This window comes from Rutidosis leptorrhynchoides, chromosome 5 (assembly GCF_046630445.1).
Source record: "Rutidosis leptorrhynchoides isolate AG116_Rl617_1_P2 chromosome 5, CSIRO_AGI_Rlap_v1, whole genome shotgun sequence".
NCBI classification, from domain to species: Eukaryota; Viridiplantae; Streptophyta; class Magnoliopsida; order Asterales; family Asteraceae; genus Rutidosis; species Rutidosis leptorrhynchoides.
The window spans coordinates 354,915,274-354,940,394 of record NC_092337.1 but is presented as its reverse complement, the minus strand read 5'-3'; the positions used below and the strand labels follow the sequence as shown (position 1 = coordinate 354,940,394).

The 25,121-nt window shown below is 33.8% G+C and overlaps 1 protein-coding gene across 3 annotated transcripts; it reads right to left on the bottom strand.

The window, feature by feature from the left end:
• Positions 1-4,809: 4,809 nt before the first annotated feature.
• LOC139848012 (probable UDP-3-O-acyl-N-acetylglucosamine deacetylase 1, mitochondrial) lies at positions 4,810-14,776 on the bottom strand. 3 transcript variants are annotated; one of them, XM_071837751.1, is made up of 7 exons: positions 14,659-14,776; positions 14,265-14,573; positions 13,282-13,488; positions 12,548-12,649; positions 12,074-12,138; positions 11,561-11,705; positions 4,810-5,077 (listed from the first exon to the last, which is right to left on the bottom strand). In XM_071837751.1, exons 1-7 carry the CDS (start codon positions 14,719-14,721, stop codon positions 5,024-5,026), a joined length of 945 nt encoding a protein of 314 aa, XP_071693852.1. In that variant the 5' UTR covers positions 14,722-14,776; the 3' UTR covers positions 4,810-5,023. The 3 variants fall into 3 exon arrangements, with proteins under 3 accessions (XP_071693852.1, XP_071693853.1, XP_071693854.1); XM_071837752.1 differs by having other exon boundaries at positions 11,561-11,651; XM_071837753.1 differs by lacking the exon at positions 11,561-11,705.
• Positions 14,777-25,121: the final 10,345 nt, after the last annotated feature.

The following is a 25,121-nucleotide window of genomic DNA, read 5'->3' as shown; positions in this document are numbered from 1 at the left end:
CTTCGGATATGATATAAATTTCGAAGTACTAAAGCATTCGGTACTTTGGATGGGGTTTGTTAGGCCCAATAGATCTATCTTTAGGATTTGCGTCAATTAGGGTGTCTGTTCCCTAATTCTTAGATTACCAGACTTAATAAAAAAAGGGCATATTCGATTTCGATAATTCAACCATAGAATGTAGTTTCACGTACTTGTGTCTATTTTGTAAATCATTTATAAAACCTGCATGTATTATCATCCCAAAAATATTAGATTTTAAAAGTGGGACTATAACTCACTTTCACAGATTTTTACTTCGTCGGGAAGTAAGACTTGGCCACTGGTCGATTCACGAACCTATAACAAATATGTACATATATATATATCAAAGTATGTTCAAAATATATTTACAACACTTTTAATACATTTTGATGTTTTAAGTTTATTAAGTCAGCTGTCCTCGTTAGTAACCTACAACTAGTTGTCCACAGTTAGATGTACAGAAATAAATCGATAAATATTATCTTGAATCAATCCACGACCCAGTGTATACGTATCTCAGTATTGATCACAACTCAAACTATATATATTTTGGAATCAACCTCAACCCTGTATAGCTAACTCCAACATTCACATATAGAGTGTCTATGGTTGTTCCGAAATATATATAGATGTGTCGACATGATAGGTCGAAACATTGTATACGTGTCTATGGTATCTCAAGATTACATAATATACAATACAAGTTGATTAAGTTATGGTTGGAATAGATTTGTTACCAATTTTCACGTAGCTAAAATGAGAAAAATTATCCAATCTTGTTTTACCCATAACTTCTTCATTTTAAATCCGTTTTGAGTGAATCAAATTGCTATGGTTTCATATTGAAGTCTATTTTATGAATCTAAACAGAAAAAGTATAAGTTTATAGTCTGAAATACAATTTACAAGTCGTTTTTGAAAGAGGTAGTCATTTCCGTCGAAAGAACGACATCTTGATGACCATTTTGAAAAACATACTTTCACTTTGAGTTTAACCATGATTTTTGGATATAATTTCATGTTCATAAGAAAAATCATTTTTCCAGAAGTATAGCTTTTAAATCAAAGTTCTTCTTAGCTTTTAATTATCCCAACCAAAACAGCCCCCGGTTTTACTACGACGGCGTATATCCAGTTTTATGGTGTTTATCGTGTTTCCGGGTTTTAAATCATTAAGTTAGCATATCATATAGATATAGAACATGTGTTTAGTTGATTTTAAAAGTCTAGTTAGAAGGATTAACTTTATTTGCGAACAAGTTTAGAATTAACTAAACTATGTTCTAGTGATTACAAGTTTATAACGTTGAATAAGACAGCTTTTTATGTATGAATCGAATGATGTTATGAACATCATTACTACCTCAAGTTCCTTGGATAAACCTACTGGAAATGAAAAAAATGGATCTAGCTTCAAAGGATCCTTGGATGGCTTGAAAGTTCTTGAAGCAGAATCATGGCACGAAAACAATTTCAAGTAAGATTTCCACTCGAAATAAGATTGTTATAGTTATAGAAATTGAATTAAAGTTTGAATATGATTATTATCTTGTATTAGAAAGATAACCTACTGTAAGTAACAAAGGTTTCTTGATCTTGGATGATTACTTGGAATGGATTTAGAAAACTTGGAAGTAAACTTGCAATCTTGGAAGTATTCTTGATTTTATGAAACTAGAACTTTTAAAATTTATGAAGAACACTTAGAACTTGAAGATAGAACTTGAGAGAGATCAATTAGATGAAGAAAATTGAAGAATGAAAGTGTTTGTAGGTGTTTTTGGTCGTTGGTGTATGGATTAGATATAAAGGATATGTAATTTTGTTTTCATGTAAATAAGTCATGAATGATTACTCATATTTTTGTAATTTTATGAGATATTTCATGCTAGTTGCCAAATGATGGTTCCCACATGTGTTAGGTGACTCACATGGACTGCTAAGAGCTGATCATTGGAGTGTATATACCAATAGTACATACATCTAAAAGCTGTGTATTGTACGAGTACGAATACGGGTGCATACGAGTAGAATTGTTGATGAAACTGAACGAGGATGTAATTGTAAGCATTTTTGTTAAGTAGAAGTATTTTGATAAGTGTCTTGAAGTCTTTCAAAAGTGTATGAATACATATTAAAACACTACATGTATATACATTTTAACTGAGTCGTTAAGTCATCGTTAGTCGTTACACGTAAATGTTGTTTTGAAACCTTTAGGTTAACGATCTTGTTAAATGTTGTTAACCCAATGTTTATAATATCAAATGAGATTTTAAATTATTATATTATCATGATATTATGATGTACCAATATCTCTTAATATGATCTATATACATTAAATGTCGTTACAACGATAATCGTTTCATATATGTCTCGTTTCAAAATCATTAAGTTAGTAGTCTTATTTTTACATATGTAGTTCATTGTTAATACACTTAATGATATATTTACTTATCATTTAACATAATTAACCAAGTGTATCAATATCTTAATATGATTCATATGTACCTAGTAAGACGTTGTTATAACGATAATCGTTATATATATCGTTTTCGAGTTTCTTAAATTAATAATCTCATTTTTATGCATATAACTCATTGTTAAAATACCTAATGAGATACATACTTATAATAAAATCATGTTAACTATATATATAACCATATATATGTCATCGTATAGTTTTTACAAGTTTTACCGTTCGTGAATCACCGGTCAACTTGGGTGGTCAATTGTCTATATGAAACCTATTTCAATTAATCAAGTCTTAACAAGTTTGATTGCTTAACATGTTGGAAACACTTAATCATGTAAATATCAATTTCATTTAATATATATAAACATGAAAAAGTTCGGGTCACTACAGAATGACTTCTCTAATCTTAGTACAAATGAAGTTTTCTGTGGAAGTGCACAGGTCCACATGTCGGTAATGGGTGCGAAGATTTGGCAAGCGGTGTAATTGGTATGCGGTTACCTGATTTGGAAGAATCGAAATAAAAAAGTTTTTAATAATAAAAAATAGAATCCGCCGGTTGCCTTGAATGAAATTCAAGTTAAATCGTTCGAGTGGATTGCAAAGAGATACAGGTAAAAAAAAAAAAAAAAAATAGAGTGGTTTACTTGGTTACATTGCCCACAAAGTTTGCTGTCTTCTAGTTCCTAAGTGTCAAGATGGTAGATTACATTCTGTATTTTAGCCATTCTTACCACTTGTCTTGTGTATATTCCTTTGATTTTCACTAGTGAGAACTGAGGTAGGAGGTATCTCCCATTTGTACGGTATCTAATTTGTGAGTTTATTAATAAAGTGCTTTAAAAAAAAAAAAAAAAAAAAAGATAAAATAAGATAAAGGAAAAAAAATTACGCGTGAACAGTAAGTAGCGACCAATAAGATGACTAGTTTTACTCTTCTACTGAGTAGATAGTATAGTATGTTTAGTGAGCCGATTAAACTCAGAGGACTATATAATTTATAAATATTTCCCTTGTATACTAATAGGCGTCATGAATTATGTTGTTTTGAATTTTAGTTATTGTCGTTCTATACAACTTTCATAATATGAAACCTTTGTATAATTTTATCATTTTAAAAACAGTAAAATTTATCGTTTTAAAACGCTACGTTTATTATTATTATTATTATTATTATTATTATTATTATTATTATTATTATTATTTATTTATTTATTTATTTATTTATTTATTCATTTATAATTATATCAAAATTTATAACACTTTTTACCCTAAAATTCCCGTTGTAGCGAACTGGCTTCAAAAGATGTGTTTCCCTTACTCTTTTTTAGGAAGGTCCGATCAAGGACGTTGTCATTCGAAACGGGGTCCTGACGGATGTTGACCATCGTTAACTTTTAAATATAAATAAATTAAATATAAATATTTCAAACGTAAATATTTTAAACATAAATATTTCAAATATGTGATTTACAAATAAGGCAAAACAACATATAGGTTTTATATAATGTTTCTATAATTAGAAAGATTCAAACTGAGACCCTCTTGAAAAGTTGCAAAGAACTCAAGGCCCAAACCACTAGACTATTTTGTGATGGTTGTTTTTTTATAATTAGAGTGTATTTATTTCTAATTTATCTATAAAGATATTGTGTAAGTTGTATTTTTCTCCAGCTAATTTTATAATGAGCTTGAAAATTTCGTTTACACTAAAACAATGCTAGAAAAAATTCGACTTTTTGACTGATGTTGACAGACTATGACCCAACTTTTGACCGTTACGGGCTAGTCATCAAACCGCCGCAATGGCCGCTGCAACCACCATTTGCACCATGTTCATGCCTATTGCGTCTTTATGGGAAACTTAAAGACAACCACCAAAGAATTTCAATTTTAAACATACGCATAGTATTAGAGTTACAGAATGTAGACTCCAGTAAAAAATTACCCCATGCTAAGAAAATCCATATTTGTTCAAGAAGTGCATAACCAGCGTTTCGGACATTCTTTAATCATCATTTCACCATATAAAGCTATAAACTATAAATAAAATAATAAATATAAACTCTAGAATAAAATAATATAATGTTAAATCACCAGAGCAAATAGAAAACACCATCTATTTTTAATGCGTATATGACCCCTCCAATCAAAATCAAAATTTAGCATGAAAATGAAAATTTTTAAATATACATTTGCAGTCATCATGTGTAGATCTAAAAAGTTTGTACAAAAAGAGGGTGAGGTATTCTTTTGGTTGGCAAATTGTACACCAATATTTTATTATTTATACGCCACCAAACATGTTTTATGATGCTGACATAAAAACAGTGTACGAATAAAAAGTAGTGGTGTACGAAACACCACCAATGCTTTTGTAACCTTTATAAAAGGATGGATTCGAGTTGTACTCATGCATACACAGCCAAACTTGCACTTATGCTACACTTGTGTGTACATAAGCCCATTTTCACATAATCACTTAAAAACAGAGTAAATATGAGGCTCTTGTCTCACTGTTGTTCAAGAAATTTCAGATAGTCGGCGAACAAATTCAGCATGCAGAGCATGTCCTCCCTGTAAAATACAATTTTTAGAAGTCATTAAATAGATAAAACAGTTAGTAATAGGACGATAATTCTTCAAATATAAGGTTATTTGTGAGAATGGGTGGCTGGATAATCACTCAAAGCGGGTAACAGTAAATATAATTAAGAATATGATGGGTTGACCCATAAGAGCACTGGGAGTGGACCTCCGTCCCCCCTCCGTCCCACACCCAATCAGTTAAGGTGACTGAGTCACCCACTCCCCACCCTCGTCGCCCAGGCCAGTTTCCCCTCTGTCAGTCGCGTACGCGACGGATGTTTACCCCATTTTTTTTTATTTTTGCTTTTTTTTTCAAAGGAATAAATCATTAAATATAATAAAATATTATTTTAACACACTAACTAACACACTAACTGACATAGTTTACCACTCCCCATTTTTTCTGACTTAGCAAGTCACGCCTGACATGCCAAGTGACCTCGGTCACCACTCCCAGTGCTCTAAATATCTTTGTGTCCATTTTTTGAGCTTCTATACATAATTGATACGATAAATAAAGTTACAACATATTAGATTCAAGCAATATTGCAAAATGATGGTTTCCAGTAATTTTCAACCGTCATCTAGATGGCTCTGTTCCAGCCGTCATCTAGATGTTCAAAGTTGCCGACGTTGACAACGCGTATGGAAGTGGCAAACTTGAACACGATGACGGCCGCCAACTTCCGCCAACCTTCCTCGTTCACACCATTCACCGCCATAGAATTTTAGCTATAAATAGAGGTGCAAACCTCAGTTGTAAATCATCCCAAAATCACTCAGAGAAGTGTAATCACAACCTTGAGAGTGTGTGAGTTTGAGAGTTTTTTTTAGAGTTTTGTAAATACTCGTGTAATCTATTCTTGTGAGTAATAGAGTTATTTTTCCCTCAAATTTGTATCTCCCAACGTCCAGGCGATCATCTCTTCCTAACAAGTGGTATCAGAGCTTGGTTAGAGACGTTGGTTGAGTTTTTGGGTCTTCTGAAATTTCCTCAAAATTCAATTTTGAGTGTACCATTGGATTCGTCTCGTCGAACCGAGTCCAACGCAAAAAACGGTGACTTAAACGGAGTTATAACGAGCCCAGAAAACGCGGTCAAAGTTTGGTCAACTCGCTGGAATCTCGCCGGAGAAGACGACCGGTGCCGGAATTTTAGCCGGAGAAGAAAGTCATGTAGCAATTCACTGTAGCAGTCATGTAGCAATTCACTGTAGCAGCTGGCGGCACTGTAGCAAGCTCATGTAGCAGTACTGCAGCAAGTTCCTGTAGCAGTACTGTAGTAGTACTGTAGCAATTCTGAAATTTTACAATTTGGTCCCTGAAATTTTCAGAATTTCATTTTTGGTCCCTGAAGTTTATAACAAATTATAATTTTGCCCCGTAAGTGAAATTTGAGCTGCGAAGTGTCTATTCCACCATTTTCAACCGTTCCGGACGTAACGGTGATCTCTGTTTTCTACAATTCAACCCCGTTTGTGTTGAAAAATTATTTGTAAGGTGATAATGTCCATAGAAGAGTCAACATCATCTTCGGGAGCTATGATTATGCTCACAGCCACAAACTACACGCTGTGGAAACCTCGGATGGAAGATCTCCTCAGCTGTAAGGATTTGTTTGATCCTATTGAATTGAAGGGTATAAACCCTGATTCTGCCAAAGAGATAGATTGGAAGAAATTAAACCGAAAAACTATTGGTCAGATCCGTCAATGGATTGATCATAGTGTCTTTCACCATGTTGCACAAGAGACAGACGCATATGCCCTTTGGAAAAAGTTGGAGGACATGTACCAGGCCAAGACTGCTCGAAATAAAGCCCTGCTGATGAGGCGTTTAGTCAACATGAAGCTCAAAAGTGGAACTTCTGTTGCCGAGCATACCAGTGAGTTCCAGAGCTTGGTCAACCAGTTATCGTATGTAGAGATGCCTCTTGACGATGAAGTTCAGGCGCTATTGCTACTTAGTTCTCTTCCCGATAGTTGAGAAACGCTGGTAGTAACACTCAGCAACTCAGCCCCGAATGGAAAACTTACCATGTCAATGGTTAAGGATGCCCTATTCAGTGAAGAGGCAAGGAGAAAGGACATGGGCACAGATCAGACCCATGCCTTTGTCACAGAGAATCGGGGGAGACAGCGAATGAGTAGCAAAAATAAATGGAGAGGCAGAAGCAAGAGCAGGGGCAGGTCAGCTGATGGCAGAAAACCAACATATAAATGCCATCATTGTGGATTAGAGGGACATATGAAAAAGAACTGCTATAGATTGAAAGAGGAACAAGGTCAAAGCAGTTCACAACCGAAGAATAAGGGTGGAAAAACATTAGTGACTATCTCTGGTGATGTCGCTTATTGTTCAACCCATGATGAGACATGCCTTCACGTCTCACGAGAAGAAACGGAATGGGTGGTAGATACTGCAGCTTCCTACCACGTGACTCCATACAAGGAATACTTCACAACATACAAAGCTGGAGACTTTGGAGCTGTGAAGATGGGAAATTCCAGTTCCGCTGAGATTGTCGGAATTGGTGATGTCAAGATAAAGACAAGTTCCGGGAGCACAATCACTTTGAAGGATGTCCGCCATGTGCCAGATCTTCGGCTGAATTTACTTTCTGGGGTAGCTCTCGACAAACAGGGCTATGATAGTCATTTCAGTAGAGGCACGTGGAAATTGTCAAGAGGCGCTATGATAGTCGCTCGAGGACACATTTGTGGCACACTATACAAAACTCATGTGAAGATCTGCACAGACAGCCTTAATGTTGCAGAAAATAAGGCTTCACAAAATTTATGACACCAGAGACTCGGTCACATGAGTGAGAAAGGGTTGTCTACCCTAATAAAGAAGAAGCTTATCAATGTAGACAATGACGTTGCACTAGATCCTTGCAATCATTGTCTGTTTGGTAAGCAGCATAGAGTCTCGTTTAATTCATCTTCAACGAGAAAATCAGAGTTACTCAGTCTGGTACACTCTGATGTTTGCGGTCCCTTAGAGGTTGAATCAATTGGCGGCAATCGATACTTTCTAACGTTTATCGATGATACTTCTCGAAAGGTGTGGGTATATTTCTTGCGGACGAAGGACCAGGTGTTCGATTACTTCAAACAGTTCCATGTCATGGTAGAACGTGAGACAGGAAAGAAGTTAAAGCGTCTTCGATCCGACAACGGCGGTGAATACTCTTCCAGGCAGTTCGATGCCTATTGCAGATCATATGGCATCCGACATGAGAAGACAGTTCCACGTACCCCTCAACACAATGGTATAGCAGAAAGAATGAACCGAACAATCATGGAACGTGTTCGGAGCATGCTTAGTATGGCTAAGCTGCCAAAGCCATTCTGGGGAGAAGCAGTCAGAGCCGCATGTTACTTGATCAACCGATCTCCATCAGTACCACTGAATTTTGAAGTTCCGGAGAAACTTTGGTCTGGAAAGGATCCATCATACTCTCACTTAAGAGTATTTGGATGTTTGGCGTACGCACATGTATCCAAGGAGCTCAGGCAGAAGCTGGATGCAAGGACCACTCCAATATTCATAGGCTATGGAGATGAAGAATTTGGATACAGATTATGGGATCCAAAGGAGAAAAAGGTGATCAGAAGTAAGGACGTGGTGTTCCATGAAAGCCAGACAATAGAAGATATTGAAAAGCCCACAATATCTCAGAAGACAAATGTTGCTGCTCAGGTGCCAGAGGCAACAACGGAATCATTCATGAGAAATGAATTTTCAGTGCAAGAAGAAATGCCATAAGTAGAAGATAATGAGGAAAATGACGGTGTTGAGCTGAGGGAGCCACAACCCCATCTGCCAGACGTTCCAGCACCATCACAAGGTCAAGATGATGGTGGATCTCCTCAGAATGTTCCAGAAGTTCGTAGATCTGAACGAGGTCGGATTCCATCGAGTAGATATCCAGAATCCGAGTACCTTCTACTTACTGAAGATGGAGAACCAGAGAGTTTTCATGAAGCAGTAACTCATAAGGATAAAGAAAAATGGTTGCTCGCAATGCAGGATGAGATGCATTCTCTGCATAAAAATCAAACTTATGAGACTATAGAACTTCCACGCGGGAAGAAGGCACTGAAAAACAAATGGGTGTTCAAGCTGAAAAAGGATGGTAGTGGAAAAGTGGTGAAATACAAAGCACGGCTTGTAGTCAAAGGATTCCAACAGAAGAAAGGGATTGATTTTGACGAGATATTTTCACCAGTAGTCAAGATGACTTCAATTAGAGTCATACTTGGATTGGTTGCAAGTATGAACTTAGAGCTTGAACAGATGGATGTAAATACAGCTTTTCTTCATGGAGATTTACATGAAGAAATTTACATGGAGCAGCCAGAAGGTTTTTGAGGTTTCAGGAGATAACCTCGTATGCAAGTTGAAGAAAAGTTTGTACGGTTTAAAGCAGGCACCTAGGCAGTGGTACAAGAAGTTTGACTCGTGCATGGTAAGTCAAGGGTACAAGAAAACTGCAGCAGATGAGTGTGTCTACATTCAGAAGTTTTCTGAAGGAGATTTCGTTGCTCTTCTACTATATGTAGACGATATTTTGATCGTAGGGAAAGACGCAACGAAGATCAACCAGCTGAAGAAGGAACTCTCGAAGTCTTTTGACATGAAAGACTTAGGACAGGCTCAACAGATTTTGGGAATGCAGATAACCCGAGACAGGAAGAATAAAAGGTTATGGCTATCTCAGGAGAAGTATATTGAACGAGTGCTTTCACGTTTCAATATGAACAATGCCAAACCTGTTAGCATTCTATTAGCCAACCATTTCAAGTTAAGCAAGAGTTCTTGTCCCTCATCCAAGGAAGAGATCGGGGAGATGTCTTCAGTACCATATTCTTCAGCAGTTGGAAGTTTGATGTATGCGATGGTGTGTACAAGGCCCGATATTGCTCATGCAGTGGGAACGGTGAGTCGTTTTCTCTCCAACCCCGGGAAAGAGCATTGGAATGCGGTAAAATGGATTCTCAGATATCTTAAGGGTACAATGAAACTATGTCTTTGTTACGGGGGAGCTGATCCAATCTTGGAAGGCTATACAGATGCGGATATGGCCGGAGATCCTGATAGTAGGAAATCTACTTCAAGATTCATTTACACTTTTGCAGGAGGAGCTGTTTCATGGCAGTCAAGACTACAGAAGTGTGTTGCATTATCCACAACCGAAGCAGAATATATTGCTGCCGCAGAAGCTGGAAAAGAAATGTTGTGGTTAAAGCGTTATCTTCAAGAATTTGGAATCAAGCAAAAGGAGTACAAGGTATATAAATTGTGACAGTCAGAGTGCTCTAGATTTGAGCAAGAACTCCATGTACCATTCCCGTACAAAACATATTGATATTTGCCTTCATTGGATACGCGAGGTAATTGATCGACAACTGTTGAGACTAGTGAAGATCCATACAAAGGAGAATCCTGCGGATATGTTAACAAAGGTGGTGACTCGAGAGAAATTGGAGTTATGCAGAGACATAACTGGAATGTTCGTTGATTCGGCTGGAGGGGGAGAATTGATGGTTTCCAGTGATTTCCAGCCGTCATCTAGATGGCTCTGTTCCATCCGTCATCTAGATGTTCAAAGCTGCCGACGTTGACAACGCGTATGGAAGTGGCAAACTTGAACACGATGACGGCCGCCAACTTCCGCCAACCTTCCTCGTTCACACCATTCACCGCCATAGAATTTTAGCTATAAATAGAGGTGCAAACCTCAGTTGTAAATCATCCTAAAATCACTCAGAGAAGTGTAATCACAACCTTGAGAGTATGTGTGAGTTTGAGAGTTTTTTTTTAGAGTTTTGTAAATACTCGGGTAATCTATTCTTGTGAGTAATAGAGTTATTTTTCTCTCAAATTTGTATCTCCCAACGTCCAGACGATCCTCTCTTTCTAACTCAAAAATCGTTACCTGGGAGTACTCGGTCGGACTTTTGAGCGAGTAATCGGTAACTTGGGGAGTAATCAGGGAGTAACAGGATTGGACCTATCTATACATTTAGTCATTTAATACTAAATTTCTAAAGTATATGTGTAAATATACAAGAAATTCATAAACATAAACATAAATGTTAACATAATTGTCTAGAAACATAAACATAATCTTCACTTGTTCAAGAACTTTAAAATTATAACTTAATCGATGTTAAATTTGACCGATTTTGACTGACTAAATCCAACTTTGACCAACTAACTCCGATTTTGACCCGTTGACCGATGTTGACCAATTAATTACTCGAATTTTGGAAAATCGGATCAGCCCGTTCCTAGGTAATCAGGGAGTAATCGGCATCAATCGGGAGTTTTACACAAGTGGATTCAAGAGCTTGCAAACATTAACAATGAAACATATGTCGAGTTAAAGGTTGCAAACGTTAACAATGAAAACATGAATCTCTTCTTTGAGAACAAAGGGAAAAAGAACTTTGAGGGACCCACCTTATAAGCTATGATATTCGCAATCGGGAGCCCTTGACTACCATTATGAGCAAAGAGAGAAACATCCCCAATCAGATCTAAAATTTTGTGCCTGCATGGTTCCTCAGGTGAACGTAAAGGTGGATTTAGCAAACCTTTATTCGTACTGAAACAGCACATGCAGATCATTCAGCACAACGTCATATGTAGAAAACGAACTTCAATATCTTATACTTACTGGTCAAACTATGCATATTGTATGTATACTGTGTGTATTGAATTAATATTGAATGTATTGGGTAGTACTATTGCTGATTTGTCAACTTGTACTCATGCCACATGGCACCTTATACATCTGACATGTCATCAAAAGTACCCACAAATGCATATAATAAGTCAAGAACATACTGTCATTTGAAGTTATAAAATGTGTGGCATTTTAATACTTTTAACACTTGATGGTTATAACAATACAATTTGACCTACAAAAAGAAAATTGAAAAATTAAAGACAACTCTCTGGTAAAGCGTTCACCTGAAAACAATAGCATTTTCCGCAGAACCACCCTTTATGAGTCCTGTACTACGCATTTTCTCAACCTGCCATTCAAAGTCAACAATCGCAACATGAATCCAAATAAAGTGAAATATGAGTTAAAAAAGATCCATCTTTCTCTTTGTACTCCATGACTTATAATGTACTATAACTTTGTGAACTTTCACTTGCACTAAAAGAACTTTGAAATTTGTTATGATACCGCATTAGGCTTATGACCATGGGTCTTTTTTGTTTTTTTTTTTTTGTTTTTTTTTTTTTTTTGTAATCTTTATAAAATGATTTTGGAGTGGGTCCTGTTTTGAGGTTAATTTTAGAGTTCTAGAGTACAGTTAATTTTTGGTAGTTCTCACAATGATGTAAACGTCAAGTACACGAATGGCAGGATCTTAAGATGTTACAGTTCAGATAGCAGCAAAGTAAAAGTCTTAATGAAGATAACCAGCATCATACCTCTTCATAAATGCAGAAGGTTCTTGAAGAAGCAATTTGCTTAGAATAGAAAGATTCGGAACAGAAGAAAGAATTAACCCACTGGAGGCTTAAAGATGGTACCTGTAAAGGTACATGAGTGGGTGTTTGGATGAGCTTATTATAGGCTTAGCTATAGCTATATTGCTTATTTGAACACAAAGCTCGTGTTTTAATGTTTAAAAAGGTTTAATTGCTTGAGCTTATGCACTTATTTAGAGAATAAGCTCCAAATTGCTAGCTTATTTGCTTAAAACCACTAACATACATGACCTACAGTAAAATATATACCTTTAACAAGTTAGCTGCAGTAATTTAAGTATCTTAAGTAGACCACATAATTTTCTAATTTATAACTACCCTTCTGAAAACTCAATTTTGGAATCTTCAACTGTTTTCGTTTGTTGATATAGATAGTAACAATTTAAAGCGAACACATCTAAGCACATTGTGTACACAAAAAATTGAGATGTAGAGACAAGAAAACACATCTCATACTTTAAAAGGTGTTCTTTATGTAACCAATTACGGAGTAATTACATGTTGATGTCCCATACAGTTTAGTCTAGATTTTAGATATCTATTAATTTATCATTAACTTTTTCCTGAAAAACATCACAGCAGGTGTGTATCTCATATATAGAAGTGTGCATTAATAAGTGTTTATCGACAACTCTACAAGTGTACAATAAGTTATTTGTAAGCAAAACGGTTACCTGTGGGAAACTAATTCCATAACTGATAATAGTTACATTAGAAGGAAATGCAGCTATAACCGAATCTCCTTTAGACACATGAACAGGGTGAGTAAGATAAGGGGCTAATTTATCACAACTTTCACCAGACGAATCCAGAGCATCTATCAGTCCAACTTGCTCGATAGCATCGACCCATTCACTTGCTGATCCATCAAAAATCGGAACCTATATCATTTATACACAGAAGAACAAATACAACTCTCAATATTTATTTACTTACATATATAAAATTAGGAAAAATAAACTATACGTATCCAACTTTATTATTAATGTTATTATTGTATGTTTATATTGATATTGAAGAGAGAATTTCAACTTGATATATGTATTAAACTTCACAAACCTTACTATTTTATATACCCCAAAAAGCCTTTGATGGGGGACCAAATTTTTAAAAAAATATGGCAACCATATAAATTGCAAAATCGTCTTCCATATCATTAGCATGTTCTCATGGTTGTAAAAGTCCCCCGACAAGGCTAACTAATTCCCGACGATTAGGGATTTTGAAGTAGTCCAACTAGTCTCGACTAGTCTCTGAATTGGCCAATTTATCTGGTTATAGTTGTCAAAAGTCCAATTTAGTCGGTCAAAGTCAGATTTTAGTTCAAAGTCTGAAGAATTATTAGTTAAAAATCAGTCAAAGTAGGTCAAAAACACTCAAAGTCAAAGTTGATCAACGAACGACTAGTCCCCAACTAGTCTTCGACTTGATCGATTAGTCCTACAAGATCCCAACCTACTATTGAGTATTGCCCCACTAGAGATTTTTGCAACCTTGATTTTGGTGTCACGTCATCAGTTTATATCTTTACCCGATGTTAGCTAAATATAATTTTGTTTAGTTGGATATTGGATATACATAAAATAGCATAAAATGATCAAATTCCTTTGTAAGTAACCATATTAAAAAAAATGTATAATTCGGTTAGTGTTAATACCTCAGCTGACGTGTCATCATTATGAGGTGTAACGATTTCAATTCTACAATTATCAACACCTGTGCCTTCTAAAGCAGAGAGCAAATGTTCAACGGTTGCAACACTGTGTCCATCTTTACGAAGGGTTGTACATAGCGGCGATTGTTGAGCAAAATCAATTGATGCTGGAATTAAAACTGAACGGAAATCGAAGTACCTTCCAGTTCCGGCGAACTCAGGGCAGATTCTAACGGTTGATTTGTGGCCGGAATGAAGTGCGGTTCCTGTTCTTTCGATGTAATTAGCGATCGTCTGCTGCGGCTTACCGGTCTGCAGTAAACAAGTACGGTAAGTATAATAAAGCATATGTGTGTGCATATGTGTGTATAGATGAAGTTGAGCGATGAGGGCGTACGGATCTCCATGAAATAGAAGCAGAGGATTTGAAAGCTTTGACGGCGGCAACACAACGTGACATTTGAGGATGAAGCAAACAAGTAGAAATTGCCTTGTTTTTATTCTACTTCTAAAATATAAATCTAAATCTAAATTATAATTTTAACTTTAATTTTATGGATTAGCTAAAACGATTTAGGCCACGTCTAATTAGCTAAAACGATTTTAACTCACGAGTATACAGTAAATTTTACATTTAAACACACTATATAAAATAACTACAAACTATATTAAAATTTAGATTTTAGATTTACATTAACGTTTACATTGTATTCCTCACGTTTCAGTTTCCTATTTCACTATCTTGTTTCGTTTTAGTATTGACGAGTATAAGTTTCCAGATACAAATTTCAAATTCAAAATTGCGTTTCTATTTTCAGTTCCATGTTTCAAAGTGTTGTACCTGTAAGGAGTCTACAACTGTTGAAGCAGAAAAAATCTGCAACAAAATAACAAATAAATTTCTGGGTTGAGTCGCGGACTAGGTCGCTTTCTTTAAGACGTTTGTGGTACTGTCCAGAATTGTGCTAGCAGACTATCAACCCCAACGCCCTCAGGATAAAACAGCCCAGTATAATTCACTGTATTAAATCTCCACTGCACAATGGAGACTCCTAAATTCACACCCTCTTTTATTGCTTGTAAATTCAAAAGAAATTATATTGAAGTAAGTAATAAGAAACGAAGGCTTTTTTCGTATATTCTTACTTCACTTCAACTTGATTTATATAGCAAAAGTACTAACGGATAGTTTTTATTATTTTAAAAAAAGTGGGTCTAGTACTAGTATTATGAGGAGCAAAATGAGGTGGGTAACATGACCGTTTATCATCACAACAAAACTGAGTGGGAATCTATGACCATGTCCAAAAAGAAAAAGTTCAACAATCAACACCTCCACTCGATAATTCAATATTCAATATTATTTTTAATAATTCATATAAAATTCCAACACTAAGTTTAGCTTTCAGTTTTCATTTCATATTTTAGATTCGGTTTGTAGTTCTCAGTTTTCAGTTTCGCATTTTAGTTTTGTGTTTCAGCTCTCAATTTCGTGTTTCATTATCTTGTTTCAGCTTATAATTTTTCTTTCGCGTTTTAGTTTCACGTTTCAATTTTTTAATTTCGCGTACAGTTTTCAGTTTTAGTTTAAAGATTCGCGTTTCTTTTTCACCTTCTCGTTTCAATTTTTGATTTTTCGTTTCAGTTCATGGTTTCTCGTTTCCCGTTGTGTTTCAGTTTCACGTTATTACAGTATCACATATTCGCATTTTCTTTTCCAATTTTTTATTTCGCACCGAAGCTTACAAATTCATGTTTCAATTTTTTAGGTCTTCTTTCGAATTTTAGATTCACGTTTTAATATTCCATTTAGGTTTTCATTCAATAAACAGATCGTACTTTGAACAAACAACAAAACAGGTAGACTAGCGTTTAGTTGTTACGCTAAATGACCCAAATAACTGAAATATACTAAAAGGCACCGATGATTTTGTCATTTTGAGCATTAAGGTGTGACAGAGTTCATAAAGGACAATTTCGTAATTTAATAATTTTTGTTTTATTTTTGAAAATTAGTATTTGATTTTTTCTTTTAAAACATGTTTATAAAATGACTTTATTTTCCCCGCAATTTAAAATCATTTTTTTCATTTTTTTTTAGAACTATTGTAGATTTATATTTTTTATAGTTTGGTAATTTTCATTTAATAAAAATTTTCAATGAGAAACTATTGTAGTTTCAATTTTTTGTTTCGCGTCCAGTTTTCAGTTTCAGTTTAAAGATTCGCGTATCTTTGTGTAACAACCCTCACTTTTCGACTTCTAAATTACTGAATTAACCATGGGGTTATATGTCTGACTATATGTATTAAGGGTTGTTATATACAATTAAATATTGACCGAATAGTAATTTTTAGTCAACAATGTACGCTTAAATAAATAATATATTATTAATTTATATAATTTGACATAATTTAACTAAGTATATAAACTTTGTATCACTTTTATTATTTAGTTAATGTATTATATATTTAACTATATAATAAATTCAATTATATATAAATGTAATAATATTTACAAACTTACTAAAACTATAGTTTAATAATTAAAATCATAATTATTATTAAAAATACAAAATATCGAATTATTTATTATTTTTATGCAAAATTTGTATTTATTAATTAAATAAAACAAAAAAAATAAAAATAAAAATAAAATATTATTGACAAATATTCTTGGAAAAGCATTAAATCAATTTGTTTATTTATATAAAAAAAATCCTTAAAATAAATGAAAAAAAATAAATAAATAAATAAATAAATAAATTACTTTTTAATTAAAAAATTGTAATGGAAAAACTACTTTTATTATTTTATTTTGTGCATTATCCCATGACCTAACATTTAATATTTTTTAATTTTAAAATCCCATTAAGAATTAAAATATTTCTTTTTATTTTAATTATTTTATTCTTTTTACCTAATTTTTTCAAGTATAAATACCCCTCATTTCTCATTCAAACTCACACCAAAATTTTTCTCATTCTCTCTTTGAAGTTTTACTACTAGTAAGTATTCTTTTATTACTTTTTATTTTTTTTACTTTTTACTTTTTACTTTTTACTTCGGTTATTATTTTTACCGAAACATGTAAATAATGTTATAAATTATATGCAATTAAAAATAAAATAAATAACATGCATACACTATTACTATTACTAGCACCTATAATCTACTACTTATATTGTAACATAAAAACATTTTGGGATATGTATTAGAGATGTATAGATCTTCGAACTTTCTTGACGAATGGTTTCTATGAGATTGTAGGCAGAGGGTTTGGATTTCTGATTTAAAGGGTCCTATGGCTCAAGCCCCTAGATCTAAATTAGCCATTCGAAGGGAAAGGGGTGATTGGAAGCTTATCTAATACGACAAGTATCCTAAAATGGAAAACACTGATAAAAGTAGAAACTCTCTAGTCATAGAAACTTAGTAAAATAAGAAACTTTCTAAAAATGGAAACTTTATAAAAATAGTAACTTACTAGGAATAGAAACTTAGTAAAACAAACTATACTTAAACACATACTTAAACTTAAACATGGGCAAAACACTTAACTACTCTTAAATGTCAATAGGTTGATTTTCCTGCTCACTCGTTCAACTCTTTATTCCGAGGAATAACTCTCTCTCTACTTACTAAGGTGAATTCATAGCCCCTCTTTATTGCTAGCAAACTTACTTACTTTTACTTGGGGTGAGACACATGCTGATTTTACTTTTTACACTTTAGACACAAGTACCAAACTGTTAAACTATGCTATACCCGGCTATGTCCGACTAAGTCCCTACAGTGATATTTTTAATTGCTGCAGCATGCTTAATTATTTGGGGGTAGGCCTATCGGGAGTAACGTCCCCGATACATTTGACCAAGTCATTGTATTACTTAATAATAAAATTAAACCGACAAGGACAGACACAACTTGTCATGGGGCAAACTTGAACGTTTAGTCTAAATATCACGCATTGGCATAACTTTTTGATCCTGCGGGAGATCAACTTTACAAACTAAATCTTGTGGTCTAAAACAACGACAAACTTTTTGTTAAACCTATGAACTTTACTCAACCTTTTTGGTTGACACTTTAGCATGTTTTGTCTCAGGTGCTGTTTGATTCAAGCTCTTATACTTACTGCTTATGTGATGCTACTTGGACATAGGATCAAGAGATATCGCATTTATTACTTCTGCATGTGAACATTTACGATATTGTTATTCCTGTCATTGTAACGACATTTCATTTTCCGCTGCGTACTCATTAAAGTTAAATTCATCATTTAGTATTGTTCTCGTTTATTATAATATGTTGGTATGTTTTGATATTAGTGACGTTCCTTCCAGACCCTATTGGGAGGACATTACAGATTGGTATCAGAGCATAACCAGGCTGTTATAGAGAACCAGAATTGCATTTTTATGTGTGCCTTACTTATTAGCTAGGGTGCCTTAGCAATCTAGGAAACTATAACCTTTACTGCCTTAGAATTAAAGCACTTAGGATTGCCCCATAATCTTAACGATTATGCTTAAAGATTCTAATCAAAATATCCTTCCTAATGTTAGGATGTCTAATTATAATCAAACGACCAAAATGAATCTTTTCAAGCCAACCGAAAAAGATACTGAAAGGTCTTCCACAGAAAGACCAGTCCAAAGTCCACCTTATAACTTTGGTGGTCCTCCCTCACCAAATTATAGCCCAAATACTACTCTAAAGTTACATGGGTCTCCTGAATACTATCCAACCCCGAGGAATAAAGACAAGAGGAAATGTTTTGAAGAAACTGGGCCGTCAAAGAAAAGATCCCGATCTCCTTTCTACGATGAAGTTGATGCCAAGTACGAGCTCATGAATCTGCGAAAAACTACCGATGACCTAATTCGCCATATTGCAAGGATCGATTTTCAAATGAAGGAAAAAGACCTAGCGATCAAGAAGCTCATGGAGGAAAATGCTGAACTAAAGAAAGAGATAAAGTTGGTGAAGTATGAAGGTGATAGAAATACCCGATGGGGGAAGCAATCTCTCTCTTGCCTAAGAGAAGATGTTGACCTTAGAATGAAGATGGAGGAAAACCGCGTGAATAATCAACTTTCTATAAGGGACCACAAGTACCATGTAATCAACAATGAAGTTTCTAGCCTGTATGATAATCTCGAGTTCCTGCATGAGAAACAAAAGGCGAGGAACGAGAAAGTTGATGAGTTTATGAAGAAGGTGGAGGATGAGAAGAAGAAATATGAAGATTACTTCAATCTTAATATTTCCTAGATTATTTTTTCAATTCCTTGTCTATGTAAAGGCTATGCCTTAAACTATTTCTATCCCCGAATCGTGTAATAAGAAGGCTTGTTTAAAACCTTGTTCTTAATAAAATAAAGTGTTTCGTTTATATCATATTCATCTTTATTCCACTTAATTTTTTTTTTTCAAACTTATGACCTATCAAGTTTATCAAACTTCTATATATTGAAGATAACGGTTCGTCCACAAGCTCATGCTACTACTTCAAACACTCACGTATCTTATGCCTTTATGCATCGGTTTACGAACCGGAAAATATTATTGGGTTATCACAGTATACGAATTGAAATTCTTTAATCAATATCTGGTTACAAATCTCAACACGTCATACCACCATTATTACATAAATGGATGACACATCATATCTTATCATATATTATCATGTCTATAAACTTTGTCTACCACTTATCCTAAATTTCCTCCGTAAATTACGAAAATCTTTTTGCTATAAATACGTATTCAAGGAGACGAATATATCATTCGGTATTCAATACCCATTTCATATCAAACCCTATTCCAAACATATAATATGAATTTCTCAAACTCTTCAAGCTCCCACGGCAGCGTAACCGGAACAAACGAACCAATCAGCCATCATCTATTCTGGATGAATTGGGGATGGGTTCGTAGCCGACTCAATCAATGGAGACAAGAAGAAGGTGATCCCTTCCACCAACCGAATTCACCTCTTGGCGAAGAACCTGAAGCGCTTACCGGCGAACCAGTCCGAAACACCATTTTCTCTCTTCTTTCCAGGGTATCCCGTCACGAATATATAATATCGAAGATTCTAGATCTTATTCACCCCCTTGTTCCAACCACCAATCATCCCGGAATAATAGAAGAAGTCAACGAGCTTCGCGCTCGAGTAGTGGCTCTGGAAAATCTGGTGCGAAACCTATGAACACCAGCAGCAGCACCAGCAGCATAACCAGCATCACCACCAGTACCATCAGTACCATCAACATCACCACTAACAGCATCAGCTTCATCAACAACAACATTCGCATTCCCCGCCTCAACAACACACTCAGTACCTCAAACATCAACATGATACGCCCCATAGATATCAAGGAATATTAGCAATAAAGAGTTAAGATGTATTGACTCATTCTTCGTGAAGAATTATATATGTATACCTTATATATATGATTTGGAACAATAATAAATCTTGTCGTACTAAGCAATTACGTGAGAATCTCAACTAGTATGTACTGCTTGGTTAATTCATATCACTAATATGCTATGATGTACATCCTTCGCTAATGACTTAACAATTGTTAATCACTGCTTCAGCACAATAAACTCCATTTCATAATAAATCAAGTATAACGATGAATGTATTGATTCATAACTTCATTAGCGAAATATTTCGCAACAATTATGAAATCTCTAAGATTTTGGAGATTATTTACTCTCGTTCCAAACCGCAAATCAAATGAGTTTAATATATATTAACTCATTAAATCCATGATTATATCTGAAGAATACATATATGAACGTATATCTTCATAAAGATTGTAAAAACTGTTAATTGTGAAAATATTTTAACGGGTAGGTAATACCCGAGAAATATTTACATCTCACATAAATACACTGTACATTCTTCAATTTCGATTCATAAATCATTAATTATACTCACTGCCTTCACTGTGATACACAATCATTTTCATACAAATTTAATTACACATTCTGAAATTAACATACCAGAATTCAAGTAAAGCTTTAGCGGGTTATCTTCCTAAAGATCACTACATTCATGAATTATATTCATTCGTATTCTATGATGAATTATCACATCAAACCACCGAAATTATCATCAACAACGCCTATTCATTAACCATTAGATCCATTGACGATTACAATCAGCGTTTAATCATTTAAAAAATAAAATTTCTTGAAACCATCTCGGATTGATAACCAATGATTCAGATATGGTAGCATTAAATGCAGAGGAAACAAAATAATTTTCCTCGTCATTGGAACTTAGAAATTCTGAGATATCACTGTATCTTTCGTTATAAATATCCTCTATATTTCTGAAGATATCTTTATAACGATTCTTGTCAGCAATTAATTATCTCTTTGCGATATATTTATCACATCATAAAGGAAACTGTTTTAGTTTCTATATTCTGTAAAGTTCAAGTTTAAATTATGAATGATTTGAAGTAGTGTTGGGAATTGAAGCATGAGTTAGTGTAATATAATGACGTCAGGCCAACGTGATTATATTACAGTAAGTCATGATAAATTTTTAATGGAAGATGATGATTCATAGACTTTATAATCATCATTTGTCATGTTACACGACTCTTATCTATTTAAACTCTAAACATATCAAGAAAATATTTTTCTTGATAATTCGGTCTTTTCCGGATATTCTGGTAATATGACAAATCAAATAGTGCTATTACCTTTCCTTCTGCTTTGAATATCATGATCATTCGAAACTTCATACCTACGAATTCTGGACCGTTACTTGCTTTACAAAAGCATGAAGCTTCGACATATAAGGGAAAATATAAATCCCGATAACAACACTGAAATTACAAACCGTGTATATCAATGCGTATAGCAATATAAAGACACGGGAGAACTAAAAACACAATAAATCCTAGAGCATAGTAGAAGTAAACAGACTCCTCTGGTGGGAGTTGGAAAAGAAGGATGATTGTGGTGATAACCAATATAATGTCAAAGACAAGAACTAGATTGAGCATATTAACAAAACTTTTGGAAGTATGAATTGAGAAAGAAAGTATATAAGTGGTGAAGATAATGAAACGGAAGAAGCTAATTTATAGCAAAAATTCCAGACACAGCAATCGAGGCAATTCACCGCATTTAATTAAAGAAAATCCTAATTTCCGTAATTACCGGAAAATCAAATCTTATAAAGATTTCGAAGATTTCTTTAATTCCTTGAAATCCGAAAATCAATCGTAACTACGTCAAAAGTTAAGGTGAACATTTAATTTTCTCATTTACTCTTTTACGATAGCTTCGTTTATACTCTTTCTATAATCGAATTACTTTATCCATATTATTTAATGTCGATAAAACTCTAATTCACCATTCTTGTTATAAAGAATGACGATCTCTATCAAATTTCATGACTATGATTTTCATGAACTCCTCTCTGTTTTGTCTGCCTAATATTGCAGCATAAACGCTCAAGGTTTTAAATGAGCTCAATATTATTCATAACACATTTCATGTATCCAATTTACTGAAATGACTTGCATAACATCATCATTTTGAATTATCTCTGCATTAATGATAAAATGCACTTCGTAGAAGAACCTATAGAGATTATGGTTTGTATGACTTAAACGGTTGAAACAAAACAATATTCTATCCTTTGGAAAACACGCAAGGCCCCGAACATACCTGGGAACGTAAAGACCAAATGAAACAGAAATATCCCCATCTCTTCTCAACCGCTGATGCATCCGAGAAGTCTACCTAAAACTTCGGGACGAAGTTTTTATTAACGGGGAGGTACTGTAACAACCCTCACTTTTTGACTTCTAAATTACTGAATTAACCCTAGGGTTATATGTCTGACTATATGTATTAAGGGTTGTTATATACAATTAAATATTGACCGAATTGTAATTTTTAGTCAACAATGTACGCTTAAATAAATAATATATTATTAATTTATATAATTTGACATAATTTAACTAAGTATATAAACTTTGTATCACTTTTATTATTTAGTTAATGTATTATATATTTAACTATATAATAAATCCAATTATATATAAATGTAATAATATTTACAAACTTACTAAAACTATAGTTTAATAATTAAAATCATAATTATTATTAAAAATACAAAATACCGAATTATTTATTATTTTTATGCAAAATTTGTATTTATTAATTAAATAAAACAAAAATAAAAAAATTAAAATAAAAAAAAATATTATTGACAAATATTCTTGGAAAAGCATTAAATCAATTTGTTTATTTATATAAAAAAAATCCTTAAAATAAATGAAAAAAAAAATAAATAAATAAATAAATAAATTACTTTTTAATTAAAAAATTGTAATGGAAAAACTACTTTTATTATTTTATTTTGTGCATTATCCCATGACCTAACATTTAATATTTTTTAATTTTAAAATCCCATTAAGAATTAAAATATTTCTTTTTATTTTAATTATTTTATTCTTTTTACCTAATTTTTTCAAGTATAAATACCCCTCATTTCTCATTCAAACTCACACCAAAATTTCTCTCATTCTCTCTTTGAAGAATTACTACTAGTAAGTATTCTTTTTTTACTTTTTATTTTTTTTACTTTTTACTTTTTACTTTTTACTTTTTGCTTCGGTTATTATTTTTATCGAAACATGTAAATAATGTTATAAATTATATGCAATTAAAAATAAAATAAATAACATGTATACACTATTACTATTACTAGCACCTATGACCTACTACTTATATTGTAACATAAAAACATTTTTGGGATATATATTAGAGATGTATAGATCTTCGAACTTTCTTGACGAATAGTTTCTATGAGATTCTAGCAGAGGGTTTGGATTTCCGATTTAAAGGGTCCTATGGCTCAAGCCCCTAGATCTAAATTAGTCATTCGAAGGGAAAGGGGTGATTGGAAGCTTATCTAATACGACAAGTATCCTAAAATGGAAAACACAGATAAAAGTAGAAACTCTCTAGTCATAGAAACTTAGTAAAATAAGAAACTTTCTAAAAATGAAAACTTTATAAAAATAGTAACTTACTAGGAATAGAAACTTAGTAAAACAAACTATACTTAAACACATACTTAAACTTAAACATGGGCAAAACACTTAACTACTCTTAAATGGCAATAGGTTGATTTTCCTGCTCACTCGTTCAACTCTTTATTCCGAGGAATAACTCTCTCTCTACTTACTAAGGTGAATTCATAGCCCATCTTTATTGCTAGCAAACTTACTTACTTTTACTTGGGGTGAGACACATGCTGATTTTACTTTTTACACTTTAGACACAAGTACCAAACTGTTAAACTATGCTATACCCGGCGATGTCCGACTAAGTCCCTACAGTGATATTTTTAATTGCTGCGGCATGCTTAATTATTTGGGGGTAGGCCTATCGGGAGTAACGTCCCTGATACATTTGACCAAGTCATTGTATTACTTAATAATGAAATTAAACCGACAAGGACAGACACAACTTGTCATGGGGCAAACTTGAACGTTTAGTCTAAATATCACGCATTGGCATAACTTTTTGATCCTGCGGGAGATCAACTTTACAAACTAAATCTTGTGGTCTAAAACAACGACAAACTTTTTGTTAAACCTATGAACTTCACTCAACCTTTTTGGTTGACACTTTAGCATGTTTTGTCTCAGGTGCTGTTTGATTCAAGCTCTTATACTTACTGCTTATGTGATGCTACTTGGACATAGGATCAAGAGATATCGCATTTATTACTTCTGCATGTGAACATTTACAATATTGTTATTCCTGTCATTGTAACGACATTTCATTTTCCGCTGCGTACCCATTAAAGTTA

Coding starts and splice junctions, on each gene's coding strand:
- LOC139848012 (XM_071837751.1), bottom strand. CDS start 14,721: ATGTCACGTTGTGTTGCCGCCGTCAAAGCTTTCAAATCCTCTGCTTCT. Junction 11,706..12,073: donor GAAAATGCTATTGTTTTCAG/GTGAACGCTTTA, acceptor GTGCTGTTTCAG/TACGAATAAAGGTTTGCTAA. Junction 5,078..11,560: donor CGAATATCATAGCTTATAAG/GTGGGTCCCTCA, acceptor TGTATTTTACAG/GGAGGACATGCTCTGCATGC.